Below are 27,572 nucleotides of genomic sequence, written 5' to 3'. Positions count from 1 at the left end.
CAATAGCTCCCCGAGGCAGGATATTTGCAACATGTGATTTGGAGAGAGGAGATACTGAATTTTTTTTCATTCGCACGCTAGCGCGCTCGCATCAGTTTTGGGGCCCTCAAAGGATGTCATCATTTATTGTTTATTCTAAAACCTTTTTGTAGAAATTTGCTATAGTCTCGGACTCCGGGCACCAGTTCCTTCCCTACATGACGCAATGTGAAAATAAAAGACAACAAAATGAGTCACACTCTGTTTTCTCATTAACACACCAGATTATTTAATACGCAAATGTGATCAAATATGTACAAAGTTGGGCTTCTTTTTTCTTGAGCACACAGAGGATTGTTGCCCCGTCACAACCCGACATGCCATACAGAATGTTTTGTTGTATGTTGTTTGGCCTAGGATATCATAGTCCAGTGAGGTTACAACAGAAACACTTCTACAGCGAAGAGCACAATGCCCATGACCACGAATTCAACTTACGTACTGACAGAACAATGTCAAAACACACTACACAGGGAGTTGACTGGAGGACAGATATAGGCTGACAAGTTTAGAAGACAGGACAAACTGTCAAAGACTGACACGACTTAAACAGACAGGTAGAAATTGTCTTGTAAAAAATGTTTACTTACTCTTTTCCTTAAGAAAATAAGAATTAAAATCTAGATTCTTCTATATCCATGTTGATGGAAGTCTTAAACTTGTCTTAAAGATATTCCTATACTTCCCAATAAACTAGAAAAAACTACAAAACTATATTTGAAGCTGAAACATTTCAGAATATGCAATAAGTACAAGCTAAAACTGACGAACCTAATTAAGTAAGACAATTAAAGAGAGCATCAGAAAACTAATAAACATTACTTGGATAAATTAACAAAATAACACAGGTCAGCAAATCAGAAAGTACACCGGTGCACTTTAAAACAACAGATTGTGACCTTGGTCCATTTTCAAAGCTGATATAGATAATATAAAAATGTGACTGGTAGGAGGTAAACTGTTTATTTACAAGGTTGTAAAGAGGTGAAATCACTTCCTTCTAGACCTGAGGGTCCTCTTTACTGGTGTCGGAGACTTGGCAGGCGCTGCCTTCTTCCCCGCTGCCCTGGTTTTCTTGGGTGTTGGAGTGGCTGGTTTTTTGGCGGCCTTTCCCCGCGTACTTCTAGACTTGACCGGAGTGGCTGGCTTCTCCTCAGCTACTGCCTTCTTCCTGGTGGTGCGGGTGGTCTTGGCTGGAGACGCTGCCTTCACCGGGGATGCTTTAGTCGCCTTTGCCCTGGTTGCACGACCCTTCTTGGCAGGTGGTGCAGCTTCCTCAACTACTTCTTCTGCTTTAGCCCTAGTGGTGCGGGCCCTTTTGGCAGGTACTGGGGTGGGTTCTTCGACCTCTTCTTTCTTTGTAGCCCTCGCGGCCCTGCCTCGCTTTGCTGGAGCCTTTGTAGGAGAGGCAGGTGCTGGTGTTTCCTCCTTCTCTTCCTCGGCGATAGCTGCCTTTCCACGTCTTGTAGCACGTGTCTTCTTGGCAGGAGAAGGTGCTGCAGGTTCCTGAGTTGCTGCTGCCCTCTTGGTTCCTCTCTTGGGTTTCTCTGGAGAAGCGGCGACCTCGATGACCTCTGGTTCTGCTTCTTTGGCTCCACGCCTGGAGCGTTTTACAGGCGAGGCAGCCTTGGGTGCAGGTTTGATGGCAGCCTCCTCAACATCCTTCTTAGCAGGTGCTTTCCTACCTCCCCTTGTCTTCCTGGCCTGCACAGGTGTGGCAGGTTTTGCAGGTGAGGCCACCTTCTCTGGACTGGCAACCACCACCACTTCTGGTTCCACTTCTTTGGCCGCCTTTTTGCCACGACCGCGAGTCGCGCGGGTAGGTGCTGGAGCTTCCTCTTGGGTCTCTGGTGCTGCTGCTGCTTTGCCCCTACGAGTCGCCCGCTTGGCTGGCTTTGCAGGCGACTTCTTTGGGCTGACAGCCTCTTGGACGACTTCCACCTCAGCCACCGGCTCCTCCACAGGTTGTTTTGCGGCTGGTTTGGTAGCCCTGGTCTTCCTTGTCTTCTTGGGAGCTGGTTCGGGAGTTGGTGGTACATTGATAGTGACCTTCTTGGCCTGACGGCCACGCTTCGCAGGTGGCGACTTGATGGTTTCTTCTGCTGTGTCAGACAATTCCTCGACACGGGTCCGCTTGCTTCCACGTTTAGCTGGCTGTGCAGGTGATTTGACTGGAGTTGCCTTCTTGGGGCTAGCAGACTTCTTTGCGCTCGCAATCTTCTTGGCGCTGGCTGGGGCCTTCTTATTACTTGCTGGGGTTTTGGCTGGTGTCTTCCTTGCAGGTGTAGTAGAGACAGGGGAGGCGAACATCTCTGGGAGCCCGGTGTAGTCATCAGTGAACTCGTAGACATCCAGTGCCTTTTGACTTGGAGTTGTCATCAGCCTTTTGAGGCCACGCAGGTCTTCTAACGGAGCTGACTTGTTCTTTGGAGTGTGGAAGATACGCTTCAGCCCTGTGGGACTCTCCACTGGTTTGCCAGGCTTTGCTTTCGGGGTCTTCATGATACGCTTGAGACCAGCAGGGCTTTTGACAGGAGCACCCTTGGTCTTGGGGGTCTTGGTGAGCCTTTTGAGGCCTGATGGACTGACGACAGGGGAGCTGACTGCTTTTGGTGTCTTAAGCAGACGGGCAACACCGGCGAGGGCTGTGCTGTTCCTGCCACGGCCTGGAGTGGGGGTGTTGAGGGGGGACACGTACATCTCCCCAGGGCCGTTTGGGGTCTCAAGATCGGCATACAGGCTGGACACACTCAACTTTTGGGCTGACTTTGGAGTCTTGGTAGCAGACTTTGGAGTCTTGGTAGCAGACTTGGGGGTCTTGGAAGCCTCGGGGGTCTTGGAAGCAGACACAGGGGTCTTGGAAGCAGACATGGGGGTCTTGGAAGCAGACACGGGGGTCTTCTTAGGAGAGCTCTGCTTGGGTGCAGCCTTGGGTGAGGGAGTGGTGAACATCTCCTGCATGCCCGTGAAGCTGTCGTCAGCAGCCTCCACCGTGTTCTTCTTGACAACGCCAGACTTGCGGAACTTGGTGGCAGCTTTCAGCGGCTTAGCTGCTGGAGTCCTGGCCTTGCGGATAAAGATGGTCGCTGGGGAGTCGACATGCCCTGTAGTCCTCACGCCCACCCTTGGGGTCTGCACAGGAGAAACAGTTAAGAAAAAACACTTCAGTACATGATATAGGCTTAGAATCTCTCACTTTGTTATATTCCTTTTATATAGTTTACACAGTACCATCCTACATCTAAAAAGAATCACAAGACTTTACCATTTGTGCATGGCACTTTCATCCATTCATTACATATAAACCTATGGAGTTGTGTGAAAATTCTTACCTTGGGAGCCTTCAACATGCTCTTGCGCTTGGCAAGTGACAGCTTCTTGCTGGCGACTGTTTGGACGATTGTCCTTGTCTTCACAATCTTGGCCCCTACAGGTCCGGCCAGGGAAGTAGACTGGTACAAAAACAGAAAGATCGGTTTAGACAAAGTAGGCATTCTAGCGTTGTGCTATAGCTAACACAGTATTAATACCAAAGCATTTGTTTTAACCAGAGTTTTTATCAAATATCATACTAATTTTTTTTACAGATTTGCTGTAAGAAATAAAAAGATGCAAAAGGCAATGTTCCTCTAATGTGGCACATTTTCCTTGAAAAATAAACTCTAAGCTCTGCAAATTGTTTAACATCACTCATTTTTCATAATTAGAGGTGCCAAATAAATTTGAAATTTGTAACAAGTTACCTTCTTGTTGGCTGCCTTGACAATGTCTGCCCAGGTCTTCCTTGCCGGTGTCTTGCGGGCTGGAGTCTTGCGAGCAGGTGTCTTGCGGGCCGGAGTACCACGTGCCGGGGTCTTGCGGGCGCTCTTTGGAGTCTTCACTGTTACTTGCTGTTTGAAGAGACAGCAAAGTTTTGGAGACATTTTACAATAGTCCAGGGCTGGAAATACTTTTTTCTGCATATGCAAATTCAGAGACAAATCTTTATCTACACCAATTTTTTCTTTGCCTGTCCCTTTGTCAAAGCATAATTTTTGAAACGCTTCTGGTAGAATCTGCCGTTTGAAATCTTGCAATCTGCTGAATACTAGAATACTACTCACTGTCAACAATCAATGCAGCTACCGTCTACCTAAGTCTTATGTTCAATCTATGGTGTTAAATCTTGTAATGCTAGAATTAGGTCTCATATCACATCAGAAATAAAATAATACAACTCTATGTTGTGGCTACCAGCACAAAGTAGGTTGAAAATTAAGTATTACTTGCTAAGGAAGTTGAAATACTAACACTTCTATACTTCAGGATATACAAATCACACTGGAAACATTTATCCATTCATTTTACCAGTTGCACTAATCTGTATATGCAGGAGGGTATTTAAAAAAAAAAGGATTTGGCTGAAGCAAAACATAGTTCAACAACAGTAGCATTAGACAGCCTACCTTCCTGCGCTTTCCAGCTGGGGCATCATCACCCGGGGTGCTCAATTTCCTCTTTTGGCCACGCTTTGCTGGGGTCCCAGTCTTCTTAGGAGTTGCTGCCTTCTTGGGTGTCTTCTTGGGGGTTGCTGCTTTCTTGGGAGTCTTCTTTGCTGGAGTAGCAGACTTGGGTGTAGCCACCTTTGCTGGTGTAGCCACCTTGGGTGTAGCCACCTTTGCTGGTGTAGCGGCCTTGGGTGTAGCCACCTTGGCCGGTGTAGCGGCCTTGGGTGTAGCCACCTTAGCTGGTGTAGCAGCCCTGGGTGTAACGGCCTTGGGTGTAGCCACCTTAGCCGGTGTAGCGGCCTTGGATGTAGCCACCTTGGGTGTAGCGGCCTTGGGTGTAGCCACCTTGGGTGTAGCGGTCTTGGGTGTAGCCACCTTTGCCGGTGTAGCGGCCTTAGGTGTAGCCACCTTGGCTGGTGTAGCCACCTTGGCCGGTGTAGCGGCCTTGGGTGTAGCGGCCTTGGGTGTAGCCACCTTGGGTGTAGCGGCCTTGGGTGTAGCCACCTTGGCTGGTGTAGCGGCCTTGGGTGTAGCCACTTTGGGTGTAGCGGCCTTGGGTGTAGCGGCTTTGGGTGTAGCCACCTTTGCTGGTGTAGCCGCCTTGGCTGGTGTAGCTGTCTTAGGAGAAGCAGCCTTAGGCGAAGCCCTGACTGGTGTAGTCGACCTCTTAGGGGAAAGTTTCTCGGCACGAGCAGTGACAGCTTGCGTGAGCTCTTCACGCACGGGTGTGGGGAACCGACGAGCCAAGTTGGGCGAGGCTCCAAGGGCCTTCTTGGCAATCACCCTCCTGAGCTCCTCCTTCGCTGGGGTGGACATCTTGACCCTTGCAGGAGTTGGCGTCCTTTTAACCACAGCAGGCTTCTTGGGGGTAACTTGCTTTGGTGACGCCATCCTGGGAGAGGCTGCCTTGGGACTTGCCTTCATTGGGGTCTTGGCCTTAGGAGTGACTGCCTTGGGCGTCTTGGCTTTGGGTGATGGTGTCTTGGCCTTGGGTGATGGTGTCCTGGCCCTGGGTGATGGTGTCTTGGCCTTTGGAGATGGAGTCCTGGCCTTTTGAGGTGTCTTGCTCTTGGGTGTGGCAGCCTTAGTTGGCGTCTTGGCCTTCGGAGTTGCTGCCTTTGGCGTCTTGGCCTTTGGAGATGGGGACCTGGCCTTAGGTGATGGTGTCTTGGCCTTGGGTGATGGGGTCTTGGCCTTCGGAGATGGGGTCCTTGCCCTGGGAGGTGTCTTCCCCTTAGGAGTGGCAGCCTTCACAGGTGTCTTGGCCTTAGGAGAAGGAGTTTTAGCCTTCGGAGATGGGGTCTTTGCCTTAGGGCTCTTCGCACGTGGGATGGCCCTCTTCGGAGTCGTCTCTTCTCCCTCTGCTATGGTTGTGGTTCGTGGGCTGACTGCCAAGGAGAAACGCTTCTTCTTCAACTCAGGAGTTTGAGCGAGAATGCCTCCTGTGGACCGCCTGGTCATCGGGGATGCCCCACGGCGCAAGGGGAGGGCCGGGGGAAGCTTCTTGTCAAAGTGTTCCGGACTGAGGGCAGGACCAAACGACACACGCTTGGACAGGGACTCGAACTCAGAGGGACCGGAAGACTTCCTCTTCTTGCTTGCTGACTTAGCGGGTGTGGCCTTAGCTGGGGTCGCTTTTTCTGAAACGAAAGACTTACAGTAAATCTCGGGTAGCATGAACATTAGCAATATGTATTGGATAGGAAGGTATTAAGAGGTTATCTCCAGAAAATTGTGTGATAACTTGTGCATAGTCATAAAAATCAATCAAAAAGAGAGACAAGAATGAGTGATGCATAAATAGAATTTCTGCTAGAAGGCAAGCAAATTCTCCAATAGAAATTTAAGACAAAATTATTTTTCATAGTTGGAATAGCCCTAAGCATATTCAGTCCGTGTCATTATACTTACTGGTCTTTGGAGTTTTTGGCGACTCCTCGGAGAGGGCCTCCTGAAGCGGCGCAGAGCGACGGCGGAGCTCGGTGATGCTAGTCTTCAGCGGCATCACGGCAGGTTGTCGGGGGCTACCAAACGGAGGAGCCTACAGGGGGCAGAGTTGACAAAGGTGAGCAACACAATATTCAAAACAAACTTTCACATAACTCAAGAATATTACAAGCTTATCTGCATGTTGCCAAATTTGCAAGTCATTTTTACACATGAGCATCAGACCGAGATGTATCAACAGGACTTCAGTATTACGTCCCCGTATAAAATACGGTCATCATCTGCACTGCTCTACAGTTCTGCAGGCTTACGCTGGTACTTTGGTACATTGTTATCAATGGTACCTACGTGCATCAGGACCATCCCGATTTTTTTTTAAATAAAGTACATAATTACCAGATATCTTTTAATCTCAACCCGCTACTACTTTTTGGTAGCCCCTTAGATAATTTCCCCCCATTTACACAAGCGCTACATATCCTGTCTATAGTGACCACCTGTCCACATAGACCAGATATCATCAGTCCCAAGTGGTCTTCTTGGGCAGTTTTGACTTTACTCAAAAAGCAACACCCACCTTCTTTCCGCTCTTCTTCAGCGGGGAGCTTGCGCGTCGGCTGGTGGCAGGGGACGAGTCTTCTTCAGGCTTGGGACTCGCAGAACGCGCTGGAGAGTTCTATTTAAATAAAAAAGATGTTAAGATACACGAATATAGATAAAATGAAACACAGTTTCAAAGGCCGGCATCTGATTCTCAGACTTATGTGTGAGTCAAAGAGACACATCAGGGATTAATCTAAAGAAGGGAACAGGGGCACTGCGCCCCCATGCCCTGATCATGCACCTCCTTACCCTGGAGAGCACATCCTCTGACAAGCATAAAATTCAAAATAACCAGGGAAGATACTAGTGCCATGTCTGTAATTTTGCCCCTCAGGAAGCCAAATAATGCCCCATTTTAACTTAGAATTCTCTAAAACTCCACCATACCCCCACTTGGTTGCTCTGCACCCTTGCAATGCACCCCTTGCAATTTTTTTCTAGAAAAACCCCTGCACATGTAGCATCAGTGAGGTGCCACTTCTGAAATTATGTGCATGAAACTAAACTCGTAAACAGGACAAGTTGATCCACACTGCAGCACATTTCCGTTTTGACAGATTGATAATAATCATTTTAACATTTTGAAAGTTCCATTTACCTTTGGAGTTGCTTTCTTGGCAGGCGTTGCACGCTTAGGGGACTTGGCAGCAGGAGTACCGGTCTCTTCAGGTGCGGCCTTGGGGGACTTGCCTGGAGTCTTCTTGGGAGTCTTGGCTCTACCAGGGCTCTTGGTGTCAGCTACAGGGATACAAAGTACATGTTATCTAAAGACAAATCAAACTCTACAACTGGATAAAATAGAGGACATTGAATCATTCTTCTTCAGTGTCACTAGAATGAATTGGCCGAACAAATCAATATTACTACAAAACGTATAACTGGAAAAACCAGTTGAACAAGTCATGTTACATTGCTAAGTACGCTAAGTACAGGGATACATGTTACATTGCTAAATACAGGGATACAAAATGCATGTCTAAATACATTTTGCTTGGAAAAAACTTGCAACATGCACAAAAAAGGTAAGTCTCAGTTGTGTGTTTGGAGCCCAGGGGGGCTGACTTGGTAGTTGCATAGCTAGTTGGGAACTTGCAGCTGTAGGTTGTACCTTCCATGATTTGAACTGATGAGTTTACCCGATTACCACAGTAAGTGTAATTTCTGAGACTATCATAACTCTGGTAGTGTCTTAAAGTGCTACTGACTTCTAAACAGGGCACTGAAGCTTTGTTGTCTGTTAAAATCACAAGTTGTCTGTTTAAAAAAAAATCCCCCCAGCTCTGTTGTAAGACACATCCTTTCTAATTGGTTCACATGTTGTAAATAATTTCAAAGTTTGTATGTTACCAACAAATGTCAAGTTCCCTCTATTTTTTCGAAGTAAAAACTTTAAAACCAGTATCAAGGACTTTATCTTAAGTTTTGAATATTCTTTTCCCAACTTACTTATCAAAGTACAGCCATGACATTGTTAACGTTATGTTTCTAAAAATCTAAGTCCTTGAATATACACACAACATTTTGTATATCACTTGAACAGACAACACAGTCTTGTCTGATTTTCATACATGATATAGACACGCGAACAACGGAGAACAATTTACCGTTTTCACTACCTCTTTTACTTGGGCTGCCCTCTTTCTTTGGGGTTGTTCCAGCCGGCACCTCAGCCTTCCCCCCAGCCTCCTGGATCTCATGGAGCGGTCCAGAACTCACAGACCTGTGGAGAAAAATTAAAAACTACAGTAAGAACTGAAATGTCGGCAGTGTTTATAAGTTCCCATCACTTGTCTCACCACTCCTGCAAACAGAAAATGACATTTCCATTGTTTTACATCTACTGTTTCAACCACAAAAAGCTAAAAATAGTGAAAACACTTGTCTTTACACAGTACATTTTACAGTATGTCTGGGATGTTATCCGGGAGCTGCAATGACCATAAAAACCTCTGAATGGAAATGTATATGTCTATTTTAACCTCAAAAGTGTTCTTCAGAAACTTGATGCTAAATTCTTGTTCATCATGATATGCATCTTTAATTGAAAAAAGAACCTACATGTACTGCAAGCACTACAAACAGAGATGCATGTGTATGTCTAGCCCTCAGAAGATGAGAAATAATAGACGATAAACTCGCTATTGAGTGGGAGTGGCACTTTTGAATGATTGCTGATGTCATGTTACTCTATAAATAATGTCACATACTCTAGTTGTTTTCCCATTTATCAAAACTCTATGTAGACTGCAGTGTAACAGCCAACAAAGAATTCAACTAGTTAACTTGCGTTTTGGAACATTCAAATCAGTTGTGTACAAAACCAAGTCTGACTTAGAAAAAGAGACGGTGTCTTACTTGTCCGGAGACGCCTGCTTGCGCTTGGACGGACTGACACAGAACTTAGAGGAGGGCGGGAACTCGAAGCGGAAGGAGCGGTCGATGATGGTGAAGACATCCTTGTGTTGGACCACGACAGACTTGGTGACAGGCTTGCCATTCAAGATGGTGGGGTTTATGTCACTTAGGTTGGACAGCACAACCTGTGGAGGGGTGAGGGATATTCATGACATTCCTTTATCAGGGCTTGAAATAACCGTCTGAAAGTAAACTAAAGATTGCACAAATTGCAGTTGTAACAATTCAGCCCCTCATTATTTTCAGACTACATTATTAATAATAACTTTATTGCAAGTTCAAAGTTAGCCAAATTGCAACATAGGAACGACTAGATGTACATACTAGTAGCTCGTGAAGTTTTACATAATCCAACACACCAAATCTTCTTGTAATGCTAATTGCTGCAATTTCAATGTCAAAAGGTAAGATGTGTTACTGCGAGACTTGTCTGCGACTTGGTTTCAAAGGCATGACAACAATGAGGCACCAAAAGTGCCAAGGTCTATTGTTGAAGGGGCTACACAGATGTTAAAATAATGAATCAATAAATAGAACTGTCACCCTACCTCTTCATTGTCTTTCACGTCCACTTTACAGTGTTCCCTGGAAACGTTGGGAAGCTGGATCCTGATATCACACTCGTTGGTTCTGTGCAACGGATCAGAATTCAAATTAATCACTCAATTTCTTATGTTCGATCAGTTCATTTGGACCGTTTATTTGACATATGTGGCTGACAACTCATTTCTTGGTTCCAAGATTGTCACAGAAAATCAAATGAGTGGGCGGGAGAAATTAAAAGAATATCTAGACACTCTGTGATGGACCTAAAATTTCAAAATGCTACCGTAAAACTAACATACCAAACTGGTTAATATTTCAAACAGTGAATCTTGAACTAATATTTGAGTTACAATTCAAACAGTGAATTTTGAACCTTTTATTCATGATTTGAGAAATGGAAAAACTGTAACTAAGACCAAGGCGGTTTAATCAACCTCCTTGCTAACACAAGGACTGTCTTGTCTGTTGAACTATTGGTGACCAAAAAACTGTTAGGGTATAATTTCATAATTTTTCATGACATTTATAATTCTCTTTCTCCTCATCAGTTCAAATCAGAAAAAAAATAGAGACTAATCCAAGGGATTAAAATTCATCCTGCCAGTCGTTTACCATTCCTCAGAAATATTACAAGCATATCAAATATTATAAGGTTGTTGTTTGCCATAAACTATCTAAATTTTCGTACTTACCGCCCGAACAGACACGAGTTGGCGGTGAGGGGGAAGTGCGCCCCGTCCTCACCGTTCCGCTTGATCACCACGATCTTACCGAACAACATCGCGACAACAGCACGCTAGAAGAAAAGTGGACAACAAATATCACTTGTAACTCTTGAATAAAACTATATTTCTTACGGAATTTGTTGTGCAGTTGTCATAAGTTTAGCTTCGTAGGAAAAATTCAAAACAGATTGAGGAAAAGGGGGAGGGGGGGGGGCAAAAAACGTTGTTGCCAAAAAAAATATCTGCATACACACACTCCAGCTTCCATAGACATGACAATTATCATTATATTTCACAATTTGAAATTGAAAGTGTTAGAAATGTTAGAAGACAGGAAGGTTTAGCTTTTGTGCAAATATTCCCACAATCTCACCTGAAAGCGGTCAAGAAAACGACCGTTGACAATCGTATGGAAAACAAAGAGGCAAACAGAAGTCAAGAAAGAAACGACAAAATAAGAGCGAAATCTTACCTGGATACGTAAATGCTCACACAAACGCGTTCCTTGTTATATGCAGATTCCTATCTTAGAGTTAATTCTCCCGGTAAGGAGAAATATGCTAAAAATTACGCGCAATTTTTAGCATAAACGCGCAGGCAGATCCACGCCGCGAACTTTGCTGGAAAAAATTGCTACACTGGACATATCACCCTCTATTTCTCCATCCGCACAAAGTAGTTCTAAAATGGTTCGTACATGAAACCGAAGATTCAGGAAAAGAATGCCAAAAAATTGTATGAAACGTGATATTCTGAATATTTAGATTATCGTCTATTTATATTTTCTGTAAAATATCAGAATTATGATGTTTTTATAATTTTTCGTGCGGATGGATATCAAAACAAGTCAAAACACAGTAGTCGCCGGTTCGGTTAGAAGTTTGAATTACAGCGCCCTTTGTTCTGATTGGTTACTGGAAACATGCCCGGACTTGTCTTTCCCTTATATGGGTTGGACAAGTCCAAGCCAGATCGCAACGTTGGACTTCATTATTCTGTCCACAATATTTAATTTTCAAACATAGAATAGCACTAATGACATAGAATAACTAATACTCAATAACAGAATTATTTCTATTGTTAAGTTTCATTAGTCCTCATCTAATCCTTAAATATAAGGTAACGTGTATTTTTGTGGCCCTAGAAATAGAAATGGTATCGTCCAGAGCATTTGCACTACCGAAGATTACAGATAGAGGACGTTTGTAACTGTCATTTCTTACTTGTCAAGTTTCTCTCAAGTTTATACAGGTACTTTTACTATTAAAAAAGTATTATGTCCTTGCTATAAGGGAGTGGAATATTGTTTAATGCATATGGCTTCTCTGTGTGTTTGTCTGTTTCTGCAGTTCAGGTTATACTCTGCCAGAGGGCACTTACCGTCAGAGGTGCCAGAAATCTGTTTTCTGGATTGTTGTCATACCGTAGCAGGTGTAGAGTCATCTCATTACAAAATGCACTATTTGTGGGTGCGTGACCCTGGTAGGATGCAGAACTACCTTTCTTTGATTCTTTAATATGTTTGTATTGTGTTTGTGTGGACGAACTACTCACTCTTGATATTTGCAGAAAACTTACAAATGATATAAATGGTACTGTGAGGTGTGTGCAAACTCAGGTGACCTCTCACAGCACCATAGGAGTACCCCCAGGTGCAGCCATAAGACTATCAGTTTCAGCAAACCTCCTTGGTTTCAGTACACTAAAACCAGGGCCTACTCTGATAAGTGTGCTCTCTGCACATCATGGATCATCATTACATTTTTCAATTCAACCGCTACAACCGCTATGATGATTAATGATGATGTGAAATTTAGTATGGGGGGAGCTCGGTACTCTCCAAGCAAAGGTTTGTCTCCGGCTTGTTTTTGACATCTTTTTAGACATAAAGAAAATGGGATAAAATAGAAACCCCGAAATAAATTTGGAGAGTAGCAGCTCTAGAGAGTTTTCTGAATACAAATTCATTTCCATACTACTGTAGTGCTCTTCACTAAAATGTATACATGAATTTTGGGTCCATGCCAGGATATTGAAAGCAATTCAGATAAAAATTGGTACTGACACAGAATTTCAAGGTCTGCAAAATTGTACAGTACGTATGATATGGGCACTTGATATGAAAACAATAAAACTACAATCCATACAAGTGTGTAATTGAGTATGGCACTGAAATTTTTTAGCAGATATGTCCATTTCTTGTCAAGACGGTCATTGCTGTGGAGGAAAATATGTTGCATTTGCTTGCAAATAACACCTTTCCAGTTTGTCATCTATACTTATGCTATACTCAGTGAGCTAAGCACAGTATTTCCAATATAGCTTCGTCCTCCATCTGAGGTTTGACCACTTTTTAAAAATATTTCCAAGCACACATCCTTCTCCAACATTCACCCATCAACGCAAGATCACACCGTGCTCCTTTCTTGCTATAAAATTTTTTTATTAACAGAATAAAGGAATATACTTTATTAATAATGCATTATTCGACTGTAAATGATGCTTGACACAAACTGCACCAAGCACAGCACAGTAAAACACCAAAGACCCTTCACGTGAAGAAGACCCCTGCTTTTTCACACATATGAAGATGCTGGTGAACAAAAGGCAGGGAAAAACTATGACAAAACCTCGAGCTATAGTTTCTTCAGTCTACTATCCACAAAGTTACAGAGACGGGTGGGAACTTGCTGGTCCCAGCTATAGTAGAGGAGACAGTAGTATTTTTAACGATGGCTTTTTTCCATCGCCAGGCACGGCAGGGTGTGCCTGGTAGAACCATACTTACACGATGTTCACTGGTCAAGACTATACAGCAAGCACACGGATAAGCAAATACATGGGCTCATTCACTGTCCTATCGAGGGAATGTTACAGGTGTTTTTTTTCTTTCTTTCACTGGCTACTTCTTAAACTCTACAAGTCAAACTTTATAACACTGACAGCAACTTCTGAACGTAGCATCTACTAGGCTTTCTGTTCTACTGGCTACTGAAAGAACATTCAAAAAGTGACCACTTGGTAGTCGTTTCCTTTAAACAAAATAGCAAGAAGAACAAGTTTTCGGAGTTATCATTTTTGTTGTCTTGCTGTTGCGCCATTGCGTTGACCATCATCTGTACAAGGGTATGAGATGAATGAAATGTACAATTTCACGAGAACAAAAAGTGGACGTCTACGTGGTATTCAACCTGCCGAGCTGAACTGTGTAACTTGGGGACAACTTTCTACATAACTTTTGCCTCTAAGAAAGAGAATAGAAGTATTTCTCTCTTCCATACTGTAAAAGATGACAACAGTTTCCAAACAGATTAATGCTCCTGCTCCATACAACTTTCATTTCTTTTTTTTCCCAAAACAATTCCTTGGGAGAAACATGAAAATGGTAGCAATTGTCCCCATTAGCAGTTCTGGACTGGTCAGGACCTTAAGAGCATTTTGTCTTACAAACTTCCACATATCAGTAATACAACTCATTCCAAGAATCAGTCTTGGGTTTGAACATAAACAATACAAGCCAACTTCACATCATTTAGACTAATGTAAGCAGCTGAGAATGAGCAAAAATATAGAGCAGGCTGTTCCACTTCAACATTAGCAATGTTTAAAAACGAGAATAATGGAAACAAATAACTTCAGTTCAGAGCTATGCTACTGCAAGATGGTTCATTCTTAGAAATCTAAAAAAAAATCCTCACTATTTCGTTTTTCTTTTCTGTGGTCGTTAAGTGTTAGATTGTCGCTTGAAAGTCTGAGAAATTTCATGGAGGCATGTTTTGCGTGAATCGTCTTCGTTTTTCCCTGAGCTTGAGTTGGCTGCATGTGCCGGAATATGGCTTTTCTTGTTAAAGAGGACGGCGCACAATACAGACGAGAAAAAAACTATAATCATGGAAACAACTTAGTTTACAGGCATTACCACGTACTGGTTAAGTCCATCTTGTAGCACAGTTCATCACAATGTAGTAAACGTCATAATTCTTTGACCAACAAAAAAAAATCGACCGGAAATTGTTTTCTTCTCTCAATGGTGGAAGAGCCAGCATTTCTGTCAAAATTCACTTTTGGCAAGATACAGTCCTTAAAAGTACTTTTGAAAATTAAATTAAAGGGCAAGGAACATCGTCAGGATGACACAGCATGAGTATTTACAGAGTGGAACAGCCTGACACATTATTGTACAGCTTAGTGATACGTACTTACACAGCCAGCATTAGAAACCAGGCCTTGCCATCGTGTCATTAGCCCAACGCTTAACGTAACTCTCTGGTGTACACTATTCTCAACTCTCTTCACGAGGAAGGCAGAGTTCTACAAAGGTTCGTCACTCTACACGGTTATAGCTACAATAATCTGACTAATATCTATCAATTTTTTTCTACACAAGGACTGCTGTGGTCTGTCCAAGTTGCCCCCTTTTTTCGTCTCGTCATAGGAAGTTTTGTAAAACCTTTGGCATGTGTTTATTCTATCATTTTCAAACAACAGGGTATGGTAACACACAGGCCACGTGTGGGCCACACAACGTATACAAGGAGAGACATTGGAACAGGGTTGACATGTTGCTGCTATATTGGTTTTACAACTGCATATAACGGCAGTTTCACACAAGTTCTCTATACAGTCGCCTCTATACAACACATGTCCATCAAAGTTGTCATTCTGAGCCATTTTTTAGAATTATGACAGTTTTCTTTAAATTCTCGCAGTCTATTTACAAGACGTTCAGGTCTTCGCAAAAAGAAGACGTCTAAAAAATACCTTATCTGTGGTCCACTTGAAAATGTCATCAACGCTACTATGTGTCACATTCCAAGACGGGACAAATACGGAGCTACAACTAGTAGGCTTGCGGACGAGATTGGTTTTACACATGCAACATACAATAATCTCTTTCAAAATATTTGGTATTATTTCATCATAAAGGGGGAAAAGAGATGGACAGAGACAGCTTTGATAGGCAGGTGTCAATCAAGGCCCTTTGTTGCCATAGAAACGTGAAGGACTGGACAGGCTGCTCTGACTTTTTCCATCCATGTCTGTCAATTTGCATATAGCCTATGAAACATGGTCCTACCATAAGGAGCCCTCTTGTTACAACACTCAGAAGAAGTACAAACTCATTGCTTGCAGCAACAAGCATTAGTAAAAGTACAAACATGTACTTATGACGAGAGCTCAGTACAATAGGGACCATTGTGACTTGAAAACAAACTGTTGCTGTGTTGTACATGTCTGAAAAAAAGGTTCAGATTCAAAAACCGAGAAAACAGAAGATTCAACATACTATAGGCTAGCCCCTGAGGCTTTGCCAAAAACTTTGTTTTATATGCTGTGTGATTCAATGTTACGTTGTTGATTTTACAGGCAGTATCAGAGTCGTTACATGCAGCAGAGCTTTTGATTTTTACTTTGCATACGGAATACAGAAGTTACAGTTTGTCTTTAGCTTAGGATCGTATGTAGTGTGACTGGAAAACACTCTCAAGAAAAACAATTTTAGTGACACGTTGAGCCACAGGGAAATATCAAACAAACTGGTGAATGAGGAGTTTGATCTAAAATGTCTTCAGGCTTTACAAGCTAATAGTATTATTCAAAGTATCGATAAAAAAACGTCTTATTTTTCTTAGTAAATGAGATTATAGCTTTTTCGTCCTAGTGGTTTTGTGATGTTCTGGATTTTCTTGAGAATGTTCTGACAAGTCACAATGTATCATGTCACAGGGCTGCCCACTGAGTTCGGATTTCAACTTCACCCCCTTAAACAAGTTCCAATTTCAAATAGTCATCAAATGCATTAAAATTCTGATCCTTTGCAACCTCCCAGTTGGCGGTCCTGTAGTACTATTGTTACAGGGTTGTACATGAGACTGTTTGCAATGTTGAGGTAAGGTGTTGGTGCTGTAGGAAGAACCAACAAGGTTTTTTGGGCACTTCTTTGCCCGTACACTAGGAAGAAAGGCAACAAAAGCGGAGTCTTTGGTTTTTCGTGTGTGTGTGTTCTTTGCTAGCAAGGCAGTCGCAATTCATATAGGTCCAGAGTATGTCTAGAGTATGTAGGCAATGACAACACATTACAGAAGGATGGCTGCATCAGTTACTAGGAAGGGTCACACAAATGTCTAGTACTAAAATCTGGTTTGAGCTAAAGATTTGTGATATTTTGAACCTCATTTGATATCCACTTTCTGATCTGGAAACCCATCATTTCATTTTCAAGACGAAATCTGTGGCCATTTTCACCCTACCTTTCTGACGATTTTGAAAGAGACAGAAAAATCATAAGGTTTGAGGCCATTTTATCTGCAAATAGTATAGACCTTTTTAACAATCAAAATATTTTTTAAAAATTGTTCTGATGCTCAGTTATGACAGTAGATGCTTTTAGTTTCCTCAATTTAAACTGTGGAATTTTCAAAAAACATTTTAGGTGGAAGTTCTATGAATGGTGGCATCCTCATTTGACAGTTTGCATATAAGTTGTAAATCATACCTCAGCTGCAGCCATATATCTAGTTGAGGTATAAGATGACTAGTTTCCAATAAGTTTTTAATTTTTACACACAAGTAATGCAGGTTTCGCTGGTAGAAATTTGACAGTAGATGTTTCGATGTGACTCTGGCAATATTGACAGGTTGTATGTGTGGTGTCAGAAACAGAGGGAATGGTGACGTTTTTTCGTGGCTCAAACCTTTCGACCGACCCTCGTGTCTACAACGTACAAAATCAAGGTCAACCTTCCTTTCTAGTCTGTATACTGTCTGAACCTATGTTTAGAAAACAACCCTGTTTTTTCCAATTGGCTTTGGGCTATGCACAGCTCTCTCTATACACTATACAAAATGTGAGGTTGTTGGAAGTGTTCACATATTGGGAGACTGTGCCAATGTACAGCATGAAGAGGGGGGAGGGGGGCAACATAAGCACCCTGAGCAAAATAAGGCAGGCTATCTGTTTACTGTGAGGTAGCATGTGGGGTAATAATAAGAGGTCCACGACGTAAGACAAGAAAAACTCAAGGAATTTTTCACCACAGCTTCAGGTTTGAGTTCTCAACTCGGGTTACAGCACTGGTCACGAGCACAAAACGCACAAAACACAACCACGGGAAAAAAACGGCAACAACTAGTATTAACTAGCTTTGGTTAATCAGTGATCATTGGTTGATTGAGTTAGCTATAAGCTTGCTTTGGCTGCAGTAGGAGCAAGAGGGGCTTGGACTGTTGTTCAAAGTGCTCCAAAGTTTTTTTTGTTCCTGTAGTTCCAGAGGCTTTTCCTAGGTGGCGCCGCTACCAAATTGTTTGTTCCACTCAACGTACAAGTCCAGGTCCTTCTGTGTTACACTTGGTCTGATGTGGCGGAAGGCTTCCTCGCAGTCCCTGAACAGGATGGGCCTCACCTACGGAGAAGAAAGGAACACACCTTTGATAAGAATACTTGGGGATATGTCATTAGATAATAAAGATGAAACAAGAAATCAATGATCTCATACTTCAGTGAAATATTTAGAATTTTTGTGAATTTCTGAAAGTTCCTGGAAATTTTGCATGTGCATCCAAAAGCTGGAGGCGCACAAGAATGTAGAATTGGTACCACACAGAATATATACAACAAGGCAAAGAGTAATGGTCCAAGGAATGCTCCTTGTGGGACATGGTTCATTTTGGGACAGGAGACAACATGGAAGCACCATGTGTGTAACCAACCTGATAAGGGCTGATGTTCTGAATGCATATGTATAAATATATGCAATCGCAAATGGAGATCAAATAAAACAAACAAACAAACCTGATCAGGGGTGATGTTCTGTATGTCGGAGCCCTGTATACTTCGGATGGGACCCAGGGCTGCTTCTCTGCACAGATTGGCCATGTCGGCTCCAGAGTAACCTGCAACAAACAACAGTACACGTTAAGGTCTCATTCATGAGTTTTTTCGCTCCATAGGCTTACATGTTATAAAACATGTTTTACATGGGCGCGTTCGTAATGAAGCTATAGGAAATGCACCAATGTCATTCATTCTCTGTTGAGCTCATCTACCCTAGATCATTTGAAAAAATTGCCAACTACCAGTTGGCATACAATACCTTTTTATGGCAATTACAAACGGCACTTAGCTAGACCCCCTAAATAGGCACTTTCCAGCTGCAAGTGATCGACCGAATTACCGCCAATGTCCGGCTGTGGACGTCCGACCTCGCGCGCGGCTGCCGAACTTTACCTGTTAATTTCTTCCGTTACAAACAAGCTTTCATCAGTTTGACGCTTGATATCGGCTGGGATAGCTAAACGGGATTTTTACACCGATAAAGACACACGTACATGCAGCCGTTCATTTTTTTGGGCAACGGACTCTTTTAGGGTACCCACTCGGAGTAATACAGAAGTGAGACCTTAAAAAGATACTCAATATCCTATCACACTGTACTGGCCTGGAGTACCCTGTAACAATATGGTTCCCTTGGCTTGCTTCGTTCATTCAGACCTTTGTAGTGCCTAAATGCAGTACATTGGGTAGCAGGTTTCCTTGCTGTTTCAGTAGCAAAAATTTTAGAAGCACCGGCATTTATTTTTTTGGGAAGCTCTGATATGCAATTTTCAACATATGGGCCAGGATCTTACGCAGGGGAGGTTCTTTCTGCACCTTAAAACGCTCCCAGAAGCTCCGAGAAGGAGGCTACCGTGAACGTACCTTCGGCTCGCTGACAGATGATGCTGACGTCGTCCTCGGTAAGGCTGTGGTTCTGCGTGGACATGAGACTGTGCACAATTTGGCAGCGTGCGGGGTAGTCGGGCAGGGGGATGTACAGCCTCTTCACCAAGCGCCGTCTCGCCGCCTCGTCGATCTCTTGCGGTCTGGAAACGGTCACATAAACAACTTATCCACTTTTCGTTTACCATAGCCTTATTACTACTCAGATACAAACATAAGACAGGGTAAAGACAGCGATCTGGCAGAATTGTTGATTGTACGGGTAGAGACCTGAATTGACAGAGACAGTGATCAGGACGCAAGAATCGATCTAGGGTGGTCTCCCATTTATGAATCCTGAATTTCCAGTCAATTCATTGACCTAAAGAGACATGAATTGAAGTTAAAAAGTTCTGTCTTCTTATGGAATATCTTTAAATCTACAGACTTTCAGGGTCTCTACCGGTAGAATCGGGCATTCTACCAGATTGCACTTCTACCCTGACATATAAACATTACAGTCAAACCTGTGCATAAGGACCAATGTGACCACTTTTTTGGTGCAGTTAGATTATTTTCCCATAGACCCAAGTGTATTAGGAATCCTGTCTATGATGGCCATCCGTCTACTGTGACCATTTTCTTCAAGACTAGTCCTTTGAGTTGTCGCTATAGACAGGTGACTGTAGTTGATATGACAAGAGATCTCACTTTTCCATTTTGAATTCAACAGTTTGTCTGCAATTGATTATGATGGCTTCATTATCCATAAACTGTCATGACAATGGATATTGTTTCAGTACCACAGACAGCAGTGTTTCTACAGCCAGTTTTGATCACTGTAGAAGACCCTGAAAAGTATCTCAAAGCCACAAATTCTAGCCAGTCTCTGGAACTACATATAACTGCAAGATCAATTTAAAAAAAAAACAAGGTGAAAAAGACTATGTAAACCACCAGCTTAACTACAAATGACACTGAAGAACAACCGATAAGAAAGTGTTGGACTAGCTACAAGTTTACAGAGAATACTGGTACTGTAACAGTTGACGATCTCAAGTTAAAAGCATGCAATATGAATGTTGAGTTTGTACTACATGTATTTGGAAAACGTGTGGTGCCCCTACCTGTTTGTAGCACCAATTATGAGAATTCTGTCTTCTGAATTTGTCCCAACTCCATCCTGGAAATATAATGGAGTACAACAGTGAGACAAGAATCATAATATTGTTCAGTTTAATACAGGTCAGCCAATTTTTCTAACATCACAGCAAAAAATTCCCCAACATACCACACCAAGTACATTCGGTGCTATTTCTCCCTCACAAAAGTAGCCCTTTTTAAAACTGAAAATCTAAAGAAGGCAGAGGATCTAATTTACCACTGGTAGTTTAGAAATGTACAAAACTTTCAGCACAAGCCAGCATGTTCAAAGCAGAATGATAAAAGTAGTAAGATTTCAAGAATTACAATTATCTACTGGTACCAAAAATCAAGGACCTTCGCGTGGGTTGCTTTGGCCAACATCCCTGCATTGAGTACCTTTAAAAAACAAAGATAGGATTTCTTGGAGCCACACTTACAAATTGCACCAGGAATTCTGTCTTGATTCTGCGTGAGGCGTCATGCTCGCCTTCCGCCCGCGAGGATAGGAGCGAGTCGATCTCGTCAATAAATACCACGGCTGGCTGGTGACACCTGGCCACAGCAAACAGCGCCCGAACCAGCTTCTCTCCCTCTCCCACCTGAAGGGGGTGAAACGTAACAGGTGTTAGGGGCAGTTTCTTCATATTTACAACAGTTGATGGTCTTTCACATGTTGTGTAGAACTGAAAGATTTGTTTCTTTTCTAGAAAATCACAATCTACCTTCCAAAGCAGGGCTCTTGCTAGCCATTTTCCCCAGAATTTTACAGAATATGATGGAAAAATTCCATTCTGTCAACCTTGACAGACAAAATTGGTGAGTAAAGATTTAGAAATATCCAAATTTTGATAAACCACACCCAAAAACTAGCCTGAAAAAAACACAAGAACAGGGAAAAAAAATTTGTTTTAGGATTTTCCTCTAATGTGTATTGGGAAGATGGAAAAAAATTGTGCTAGCTAGAGCCAAGCGTTGAAGAAAGATATTCAAAATCAGCCCATCACATACATATCTATCACTGCTGATAATGCATCATTTGATGACAACATGGTATGGAGCCAGTACTGTGGGGCCACCTTGTGATAAGGGACAAAACTGCATCACTTCAAAGAATGTCACAGATTATCTTGGCAAAGTTTGCGAAAACTTTTTCTAAAAGAAAGTTTTGACAAAGTAAGCCCATTTAAGAAAAAAAAGTATTACTACATGCAAGTAAAGATTATTTATACGAATGAATATTTCTAGGAAGACTTATCAATAAGTAGTTACATCTGCGAGGTTTTAACGGATTACGAGTCTGTGAGCGTTTTGGAGATTTGGCCATTATGTCCATTTGTGTGCGTCCCTTCACACGTCATCTCACATGACTGGTCACCTAACGTTCCGCCACGAGGCACATGCATCAGACACACGACCACTGACACAGAAAACACACCCGTACCTTCCTCGCCTATCCATTAGCGGCGCAGAAAAGTGAGAGACAAATCAACTTGTTAGTCACTCATGACAATTTCCGTATAATTCGGGGATCGCCGGCGACCTCTGGAGCCGGCGACCTCCGCTTTGATACATGCTGACACCGGGCTGATGTGGCTCGTGTTCCGTGATTACCCCTCCCGCCTTTGAGTTTGGGCCGTCGCCCGCCGGCGATTGAATTTCTCACAACAAAATCCGCCTTTTCTGAACTTCATCAATTGATGTCGCATGGCCCTACTACGACAACTTCTAAACCTGATTGGATTTCAGCGGATCAGAGTCATATGTGGGGTATTATCGCCTCAATGAAAAGCCAGCTTGGAAGCGAAATGGAGATCCTATTTCTCCTGTGTTACCAAGTGGCGTGTGTGTGTGCGAGTGTGTGTGAGGGCTTACCCATTTGGACGTCAGGGAAGAAGCACTGATGCTGAAGAAAGTGGCTCCGGATTGACTTGCTATACATTTGCCTGCATCGACAGAAAGGAAACATCATTGCAAAAACTACTGTAACCCACACTCCTGTCAACGGGAGAGAGGCGCATGTAAAATTTATACCCCGGTTGGCCGTGTCGCCTCATATTCTTCACGTTTGGATATCAAATGTGACTCGCGGTGGTCCATGATGGAGTATCGAGTCAGGGTAATCTCGGCCCTGCCAGTGATCACATTTCGTTATATACACTTACCCACATTATAACTGTATGATATATGCCGTCACTGCCTGATTTAAAACCAACCTTTCTCGATACCAGAAGGGCTGAAAATGTTATTTTCATCTTTTAACTGAACACACTATAATTTTTCAGTGGTCACATTTCGTTATACAAATGTACGAATATTACAAACATACTACAACTCCCTGATTTAAAACCAACCTTTCTCAATACCAAAAGGGCTGAAAATGTTATTTTCATCTTTTAACTGCACCAACACACTATAATTTTTCAGTGGTCACATTTCTTTATAAAAATGTATGAATATTACGAACATACTACAACTCCCTGATTTAAAACCAACCTTTCTCAATCCCAAAAGGGCTTAAAATGTGATTTTCATCTTGTAGATGAACACATACACTATATTTTTTTAGTGATCACATTTCCTTATACACACGTACCAACATTATAACTGTTTCGTAATATCAATGTATCAGTATCAATATTAAAAGGCCTGAAAATGTAACTTTCATTTTTGATACGGCTATTTTTCCAGTGATCACAATTTTTGTTGGACATGTACGGTCAAACCTGTACAAGTGACGTTAGTGACCACCTGTACATAAGGACCACCTGGCCAATGTGACCACTTTTTGGTGGTCCCTTTAATAGATTATTTTCCCAATTGACACAAGCATGAAGAATCCTGTCTATAGTGACCACCTGTCCACATAGACCAGTGGTCTCCTTAAACACTTTTGACTATGGTACATCATTTTACACGTGATATAGAATATAATGTCCGTATGACATGACAACATTTTGACAAATACCCATACTTTCTAGTTCCCAAACATAGACAGCACAAGGCTTACCTATCAAGGTTTTCCCTGTTCCTGGAGGCCCAAACAATAAAAGCCCTTTGGGCGGTCCTCGAAGCCCCTTGAAAATGTCCCTACAACAGGGGAAAAGGAAAACACAACTTGACGTTATGTTCTCGAGGTTATTCAAAAAATAAAACTTCACCAAGGTCTGTAATTTATCATATTCAATCCTACAAAACATCAGGGCTGTCTCTAGGACCTGTCCCTCCGTCCTGGGACGGAAATTTACTTGTTGGGATAGACCAAAATTTCACCCTGTGCGTAAAAAAACTCAACTTCATAACACGAAATTGATAAAAATATATTTTCCTAAAGTTAAAATGACAGATTTGACAACGAAAATTAGCAACATTTGGGCTCCCAAACAATGAGTGGGACAGAAAAAAAATCAGAGCTGGAGACAGCCCTGGTCAACATATATATCACAATTCTAAATCTTATAGTGGCAGGATTGTCTATGATAAACACAGTGTGTAGACCGGTAGCATTAGGAGTGGCTCGAACAAAGGAGGCTTTTACGACTGTACAAATCTGGGGTAATATTCTACGTCCAACCAAAGCCTGACGTCACTACACCCAAACGGGGGTCTTTCCGAGTGTTTAGCGAGAGATCCAAATGGACGTGCAATCAGACACGTAGCAAATCATATCCCAATGCACGCCATGTATTTGTATTCACGAGTCTACTCTACGGCCTGAACACTCCTAATTTGCCCGGTCAAAACATGGCTGTCTCCAAAGCTAATGCCTGTCATTTTCTAATGTATTAGGCGAAATCCCTTTTATTGGGCCCAACTTGTATTATTAGCTCATTTCTGTCCATGTAATGTTCTCAGTGGGCACAAATCCGTGTCCGTTCTAGCGTAGGAAATTTGGGCGCTCTCCGAGGAGTTGGCTACCACTCAATCCTGCCACCTTCACCCGGCTCAGACAGAAAACACACATTTCCGCGGCTAATCTGCTCAGATATTCATTATTTTGCCATAAAATCTGTTGTGGAGTCAGACCGGGGATGCTACCTAAGCAGATCCCGTCCGCAGATAAGCGGTGACTAATACGCTTAGTACAGGGGAGTACGTGGTGATTTAAAGCAAATGGGCGCTTACGGCCTGAGCATCGGCCAAATCACGATCTCCTTGATGGTGGCTTTGGCGAATTCCAGCCCGGCGATGTCGTCCCAGGACACAGGGGGGCCGTGGTCCATTATCTGAAACAATGTGCATTAAAAATGCTCAGTACGGCGAGAAAGTGAGCGAGGCATCAGGCCAAATTGGCTCCAAGGGAGGGGGCCTTTTTACACAACATTCTGGCAATATAAGGCTCCATTAATGGGGCTGGAAGATGGATAGTTACACGGCGCAAAACGCATCCCTCTCTCCAGACAACAACTTTACACACAGGAGGCACATTCTCAGATCCCTCGAGGCCTTCTACAGACCTTTCCACTAAATTGTCATGCAAGGCTGGCTCCTTCCGCCAAGTACCCTCATCCCCGTTACCAGAGTCTTCGCGCAAAGAAGATGACGAAGGATTTTAGCGTGCGAGGGACGAAAAGTCGGCAGAAGACGGCCCCTGGGGGAGGCTGGACGTTCTGAGCGGGTTTTCTGCTCTGTCGGGCGGAATGTCCCCTTCGTCACTTTCAATGCCAGGCTAGGCTTTCGGCAGGCCCGGCTCAACACCTTGTGCTCATTCAATTAAATGCACTAAACGGCTGCGTTGGAGCAGCGCTTAACACATTTTGCTGAGTGAACATTAAAAGGGTGTTTTGCACTTTTGGTAGGTACCGCGGGAGAAGGGCTGCCGGCGAAGTCAGGAATGAATGTCCTGGAAAGCACACCCGCAGGCCACGTAAACCTCACCTGTCTTGAGTGATGCAGCAAATTGAAAAACTTTGACAGCATCAATCATCGTACGGGAAAAACTTCAATTTGGGGGCGGGCTAAATCCTCCGCCAGGCGGCTTCGCAACAAGATCAGGGGATTTGGCTGAGTAACTAGGAGCCGTTCCTTCACGCTCTCAATAGTATGGCCACCCTTCTGTGTATAACGAGAACTTACGGACTTACAGTAAAACTGGACAAAATCCCTTGATGTGCTGATCGCCTTTTCTACGATACCATCTACCATTGCTACGACAGTCCGGAGTGAATCCAGCATGTAAAACTTACACCTTTTTTTACAGGCAAGCTGTATAGGCAGCTTCCCACTCGTAAACATCTAAAAGCTACTCTTGATTCATTCCTAAACACATATTACCAGGAAAAGGATGAACACAAGCGCATTAGATAAGACTCTTAACGTAAGACGCATCACAGCAAAAATTTACTGTCGAACTCACACGCATCAAAATCAGATAAATTTCACACCAAAAAGACTTCATGTTCAAGTCCTACTTTAAATTTGTAGTCTAGTTTCACAAATCTCGGCAGTATCTTTGAGCACCGATTAGTTTTATAGCAGAGTTAGTTTTGTTCCTTAGCTTATACCTAAAAGGTGCTTTACGGGCACTTCACTCTCACACATACACAGTTGTTAAAGAGCAACAGTTAGAAAGGAAAATAGAATTCTTTAATCACATGTACTGATAATAAAATGATAATTTAGTTGACCATGTCTTGTAGATCAATTTTGTAGTTCACCTAACACTGAATGAAGAATCATATGAATGTAATATCAAGACGCATTGTAACAGTATAGTTATATATATATGCGTACCAGTTGAAATAGCTCTAGTAACATGGAGGCTACACATATAACAAATCTTTGGAGGTTTTTGATGGCTGTCGACTGATCTAAATGGGCTAGAGAGCTCTCGTAATGGGGTATAGGCTCTGCGCTGGCTAGATAAAATGGACTTATTTCCTACCCTGTCCTTCCATGCATCGCAATGAATAAAGAGTGGAGAATACTTTCTACAAGACTAGTAATCTGACCGACAAGATGATGACTGTTGGTCTAATGCACAGGGGTGCCTAGTTTAATTACCCCGCAGAATAGTGGCATGTTGACAGCCTGCTCTCCCTGTCAGTTATTTCTCGCTAGCTCCGTCACAGCTCCCTGCCTCTAGCTCATAATCTGCTGTCTGCTGAGCACTGCCGGCAAATTTCCTTCCCCAAATTTGTCTCCTCACTCCGGGAAGGGGGCTAATTAGTTGCTGGCATTCCTAATTCTACAGTCTCGTTAGGGGCTAACGAACTTTACCTGTGGAATTCCCGTCCATTCAGGAACGATATCTGAAACCATCAATCAGAGGAAGCCAGCGGAATCATAGGGTGGGTACTAACGGTCTGACCCATCAAAATTTTTACAACGAAAGGAAAGTACCTGTCTCGTGTATGATTACTGCGACTAAAGCCCCGTGCAGACGGGAACGAGCGCAAAACATTTGATAGCGATGGTAGAAAAAGTCACAAGTCTGGGCACGAAAAATAAACAAACTTTTTTTAAATTGCATTTATCATTAATGTTTTGCAAGCGATCGTCTTGCCTCAGAGGACGACATGTCTGGTTACTGCATTAAGGTTGAACTTGATGTTTAATATACATGTTTGACTGATACAGAATATGACTCATATCAAGTATCATTTTAATGATTATTCATATTTAGACCCAAAAAAACACAAATATCTTGCTCCAATGTTGTCAAATCAATATTGGAGGCATTAGGGCAATTTGTTACAGCACAACTTTCAATCTAGTCTAGATAAAGTTTGTTTCTTACCTCCAAGAAGGAGGTCGACCTCTGATGGGGGTACTGTTTTCTGGCTGTGTTTTCGAAGCCGTAACTCAAGGTCCTTTTGATGGATTTGTTTGAATTTTGGCATGTTGGTATTTATTGAGGTCTTGATGTAACATGGCGATTTTGGGCACCGTAGCAGTATTTTTAGGTTGACACCCTAATCTTGAAAGTAGTGTGGTACAGCCCGTTATATTTCTACTGTAGCACCATAT

General features: G+C 42.9%; 2 protein-coding genes across 28 annotated transcripts in view; both read right to left on the bottom strand.

The window, feature by feature from the left end:
* Positions 1-243: 243 nt before the first annotated feature.
* LOC136429830 (nucleolar protein dao-5-like) lies at positions 244-11,401 on the bottom strand. 23 transcript variants are annotated; one of them, XM_066419839.1, is made up of 14 exons: positions 11,235-11,401; positions 10,730-10,833; positions 10,040-10,121; positions 9,432-9,616; positions 8,681-8,796; positions 7,675-7,814; positions 7,051-7,149; positions 6,438-6,567; positions 4,842-6,166; positions 4,695-4,745; positions 4,485-4,661; positions 3,783-3,929; positions 3,372-3,491; positions 244-3,171 (listed from the first exon to the last, which is right to left on the bottom strand). In XM_066419839.1, the coding sequence occupies exons 2-14, from the start codon at positions 10,816-10,818 to the stop codon at positions 1,030-1,032; spliced, it is 4,803 nt and encodes a 1,600-aa protein (XP_066275936.1). In that variant the 5' UTR covers positions 10,819-10,833; positions 11,235-11,401; the 3' UTR covers positions 244-1,029. The 23 variants fall into 23 exon arrangements, with proteins under 23 accessions (XP_066275936.1, XP_066275935.1, XP_066275943.1 ...); XM_066419838.1 differs by having other exon boundaries at positions 4,485-4,871; positions 4,953-5,000; positions 5,031-6,166; XM_066419846.1 differs by having other exon boundaries at positions 5,001-6,166; positions 11,235-11,400.
* Positions 11,402-17,771: 6,370 nt separating this feature from the next.
* LOC136429829 (fidgetin-like protein 1) overlaps positions 17,772-27,572 on the bottom strand; it is a 119,195-nt gene continuing 109,394 nt past the window's right edge. For all 5 annotated transcript variants that reach the window (XM_066419822.1, XM_066419827.1, XM_066419825.1 and 2 more), the window contains exons 12-19: positions 24,729-24,829; positions 23,614-23,693; positions 22,479-22,549; positions 21,044-21,205; positions 20,588-20,643; positions 19,461-19,624; positions 18,555-18,655; positions 17,772-18,165 (exon numbers count right to left, since the gene is read on the bottom strand). In XM_066419822.1, the coding sequence (XP_066275919.1) occupies positions 18,043-18,165; positions 18,555-18,655; positions 19,461-19,624; positions 20,588-20,643; positions 21,044-21,205; positions 22,479-22,549; positions 23,614-23,693; positions 24,729-24,829 (858 nt within the window). In that variant the 3' untranslated portion in view covers positions 17,772-18,042. The remainder of the gene's footprint in view (positions 18,166-18,554; positions 18,656-19,460; positions 19,625-20,587; positions 20,644-21,043; positions 21,206-22,478; positions 22,550-23,613; positions 23,694-24,728; positions 24,830-27,572) is intronic.

This window comes from Branchiostoma lanceolatum, chromosome 3 (assembly GCF_035083965.1).
Source record: "Branchiostoma lanceolatum isolate klBraLanc5 chromosome 3, klBraLanc5.hap2, whole genome shotgun sequence".
Classification (NCBI taxonomy): Eukaryota; Metazoa; Chordata; class Leptocardii; order Amphioxiformes; family Branchiostomatidae; genus Branchiostoma; species Branchiostoma lanceolatum.
This window is presented reverse-complemented; position numbering and strand designations above follow the sequence as displayed.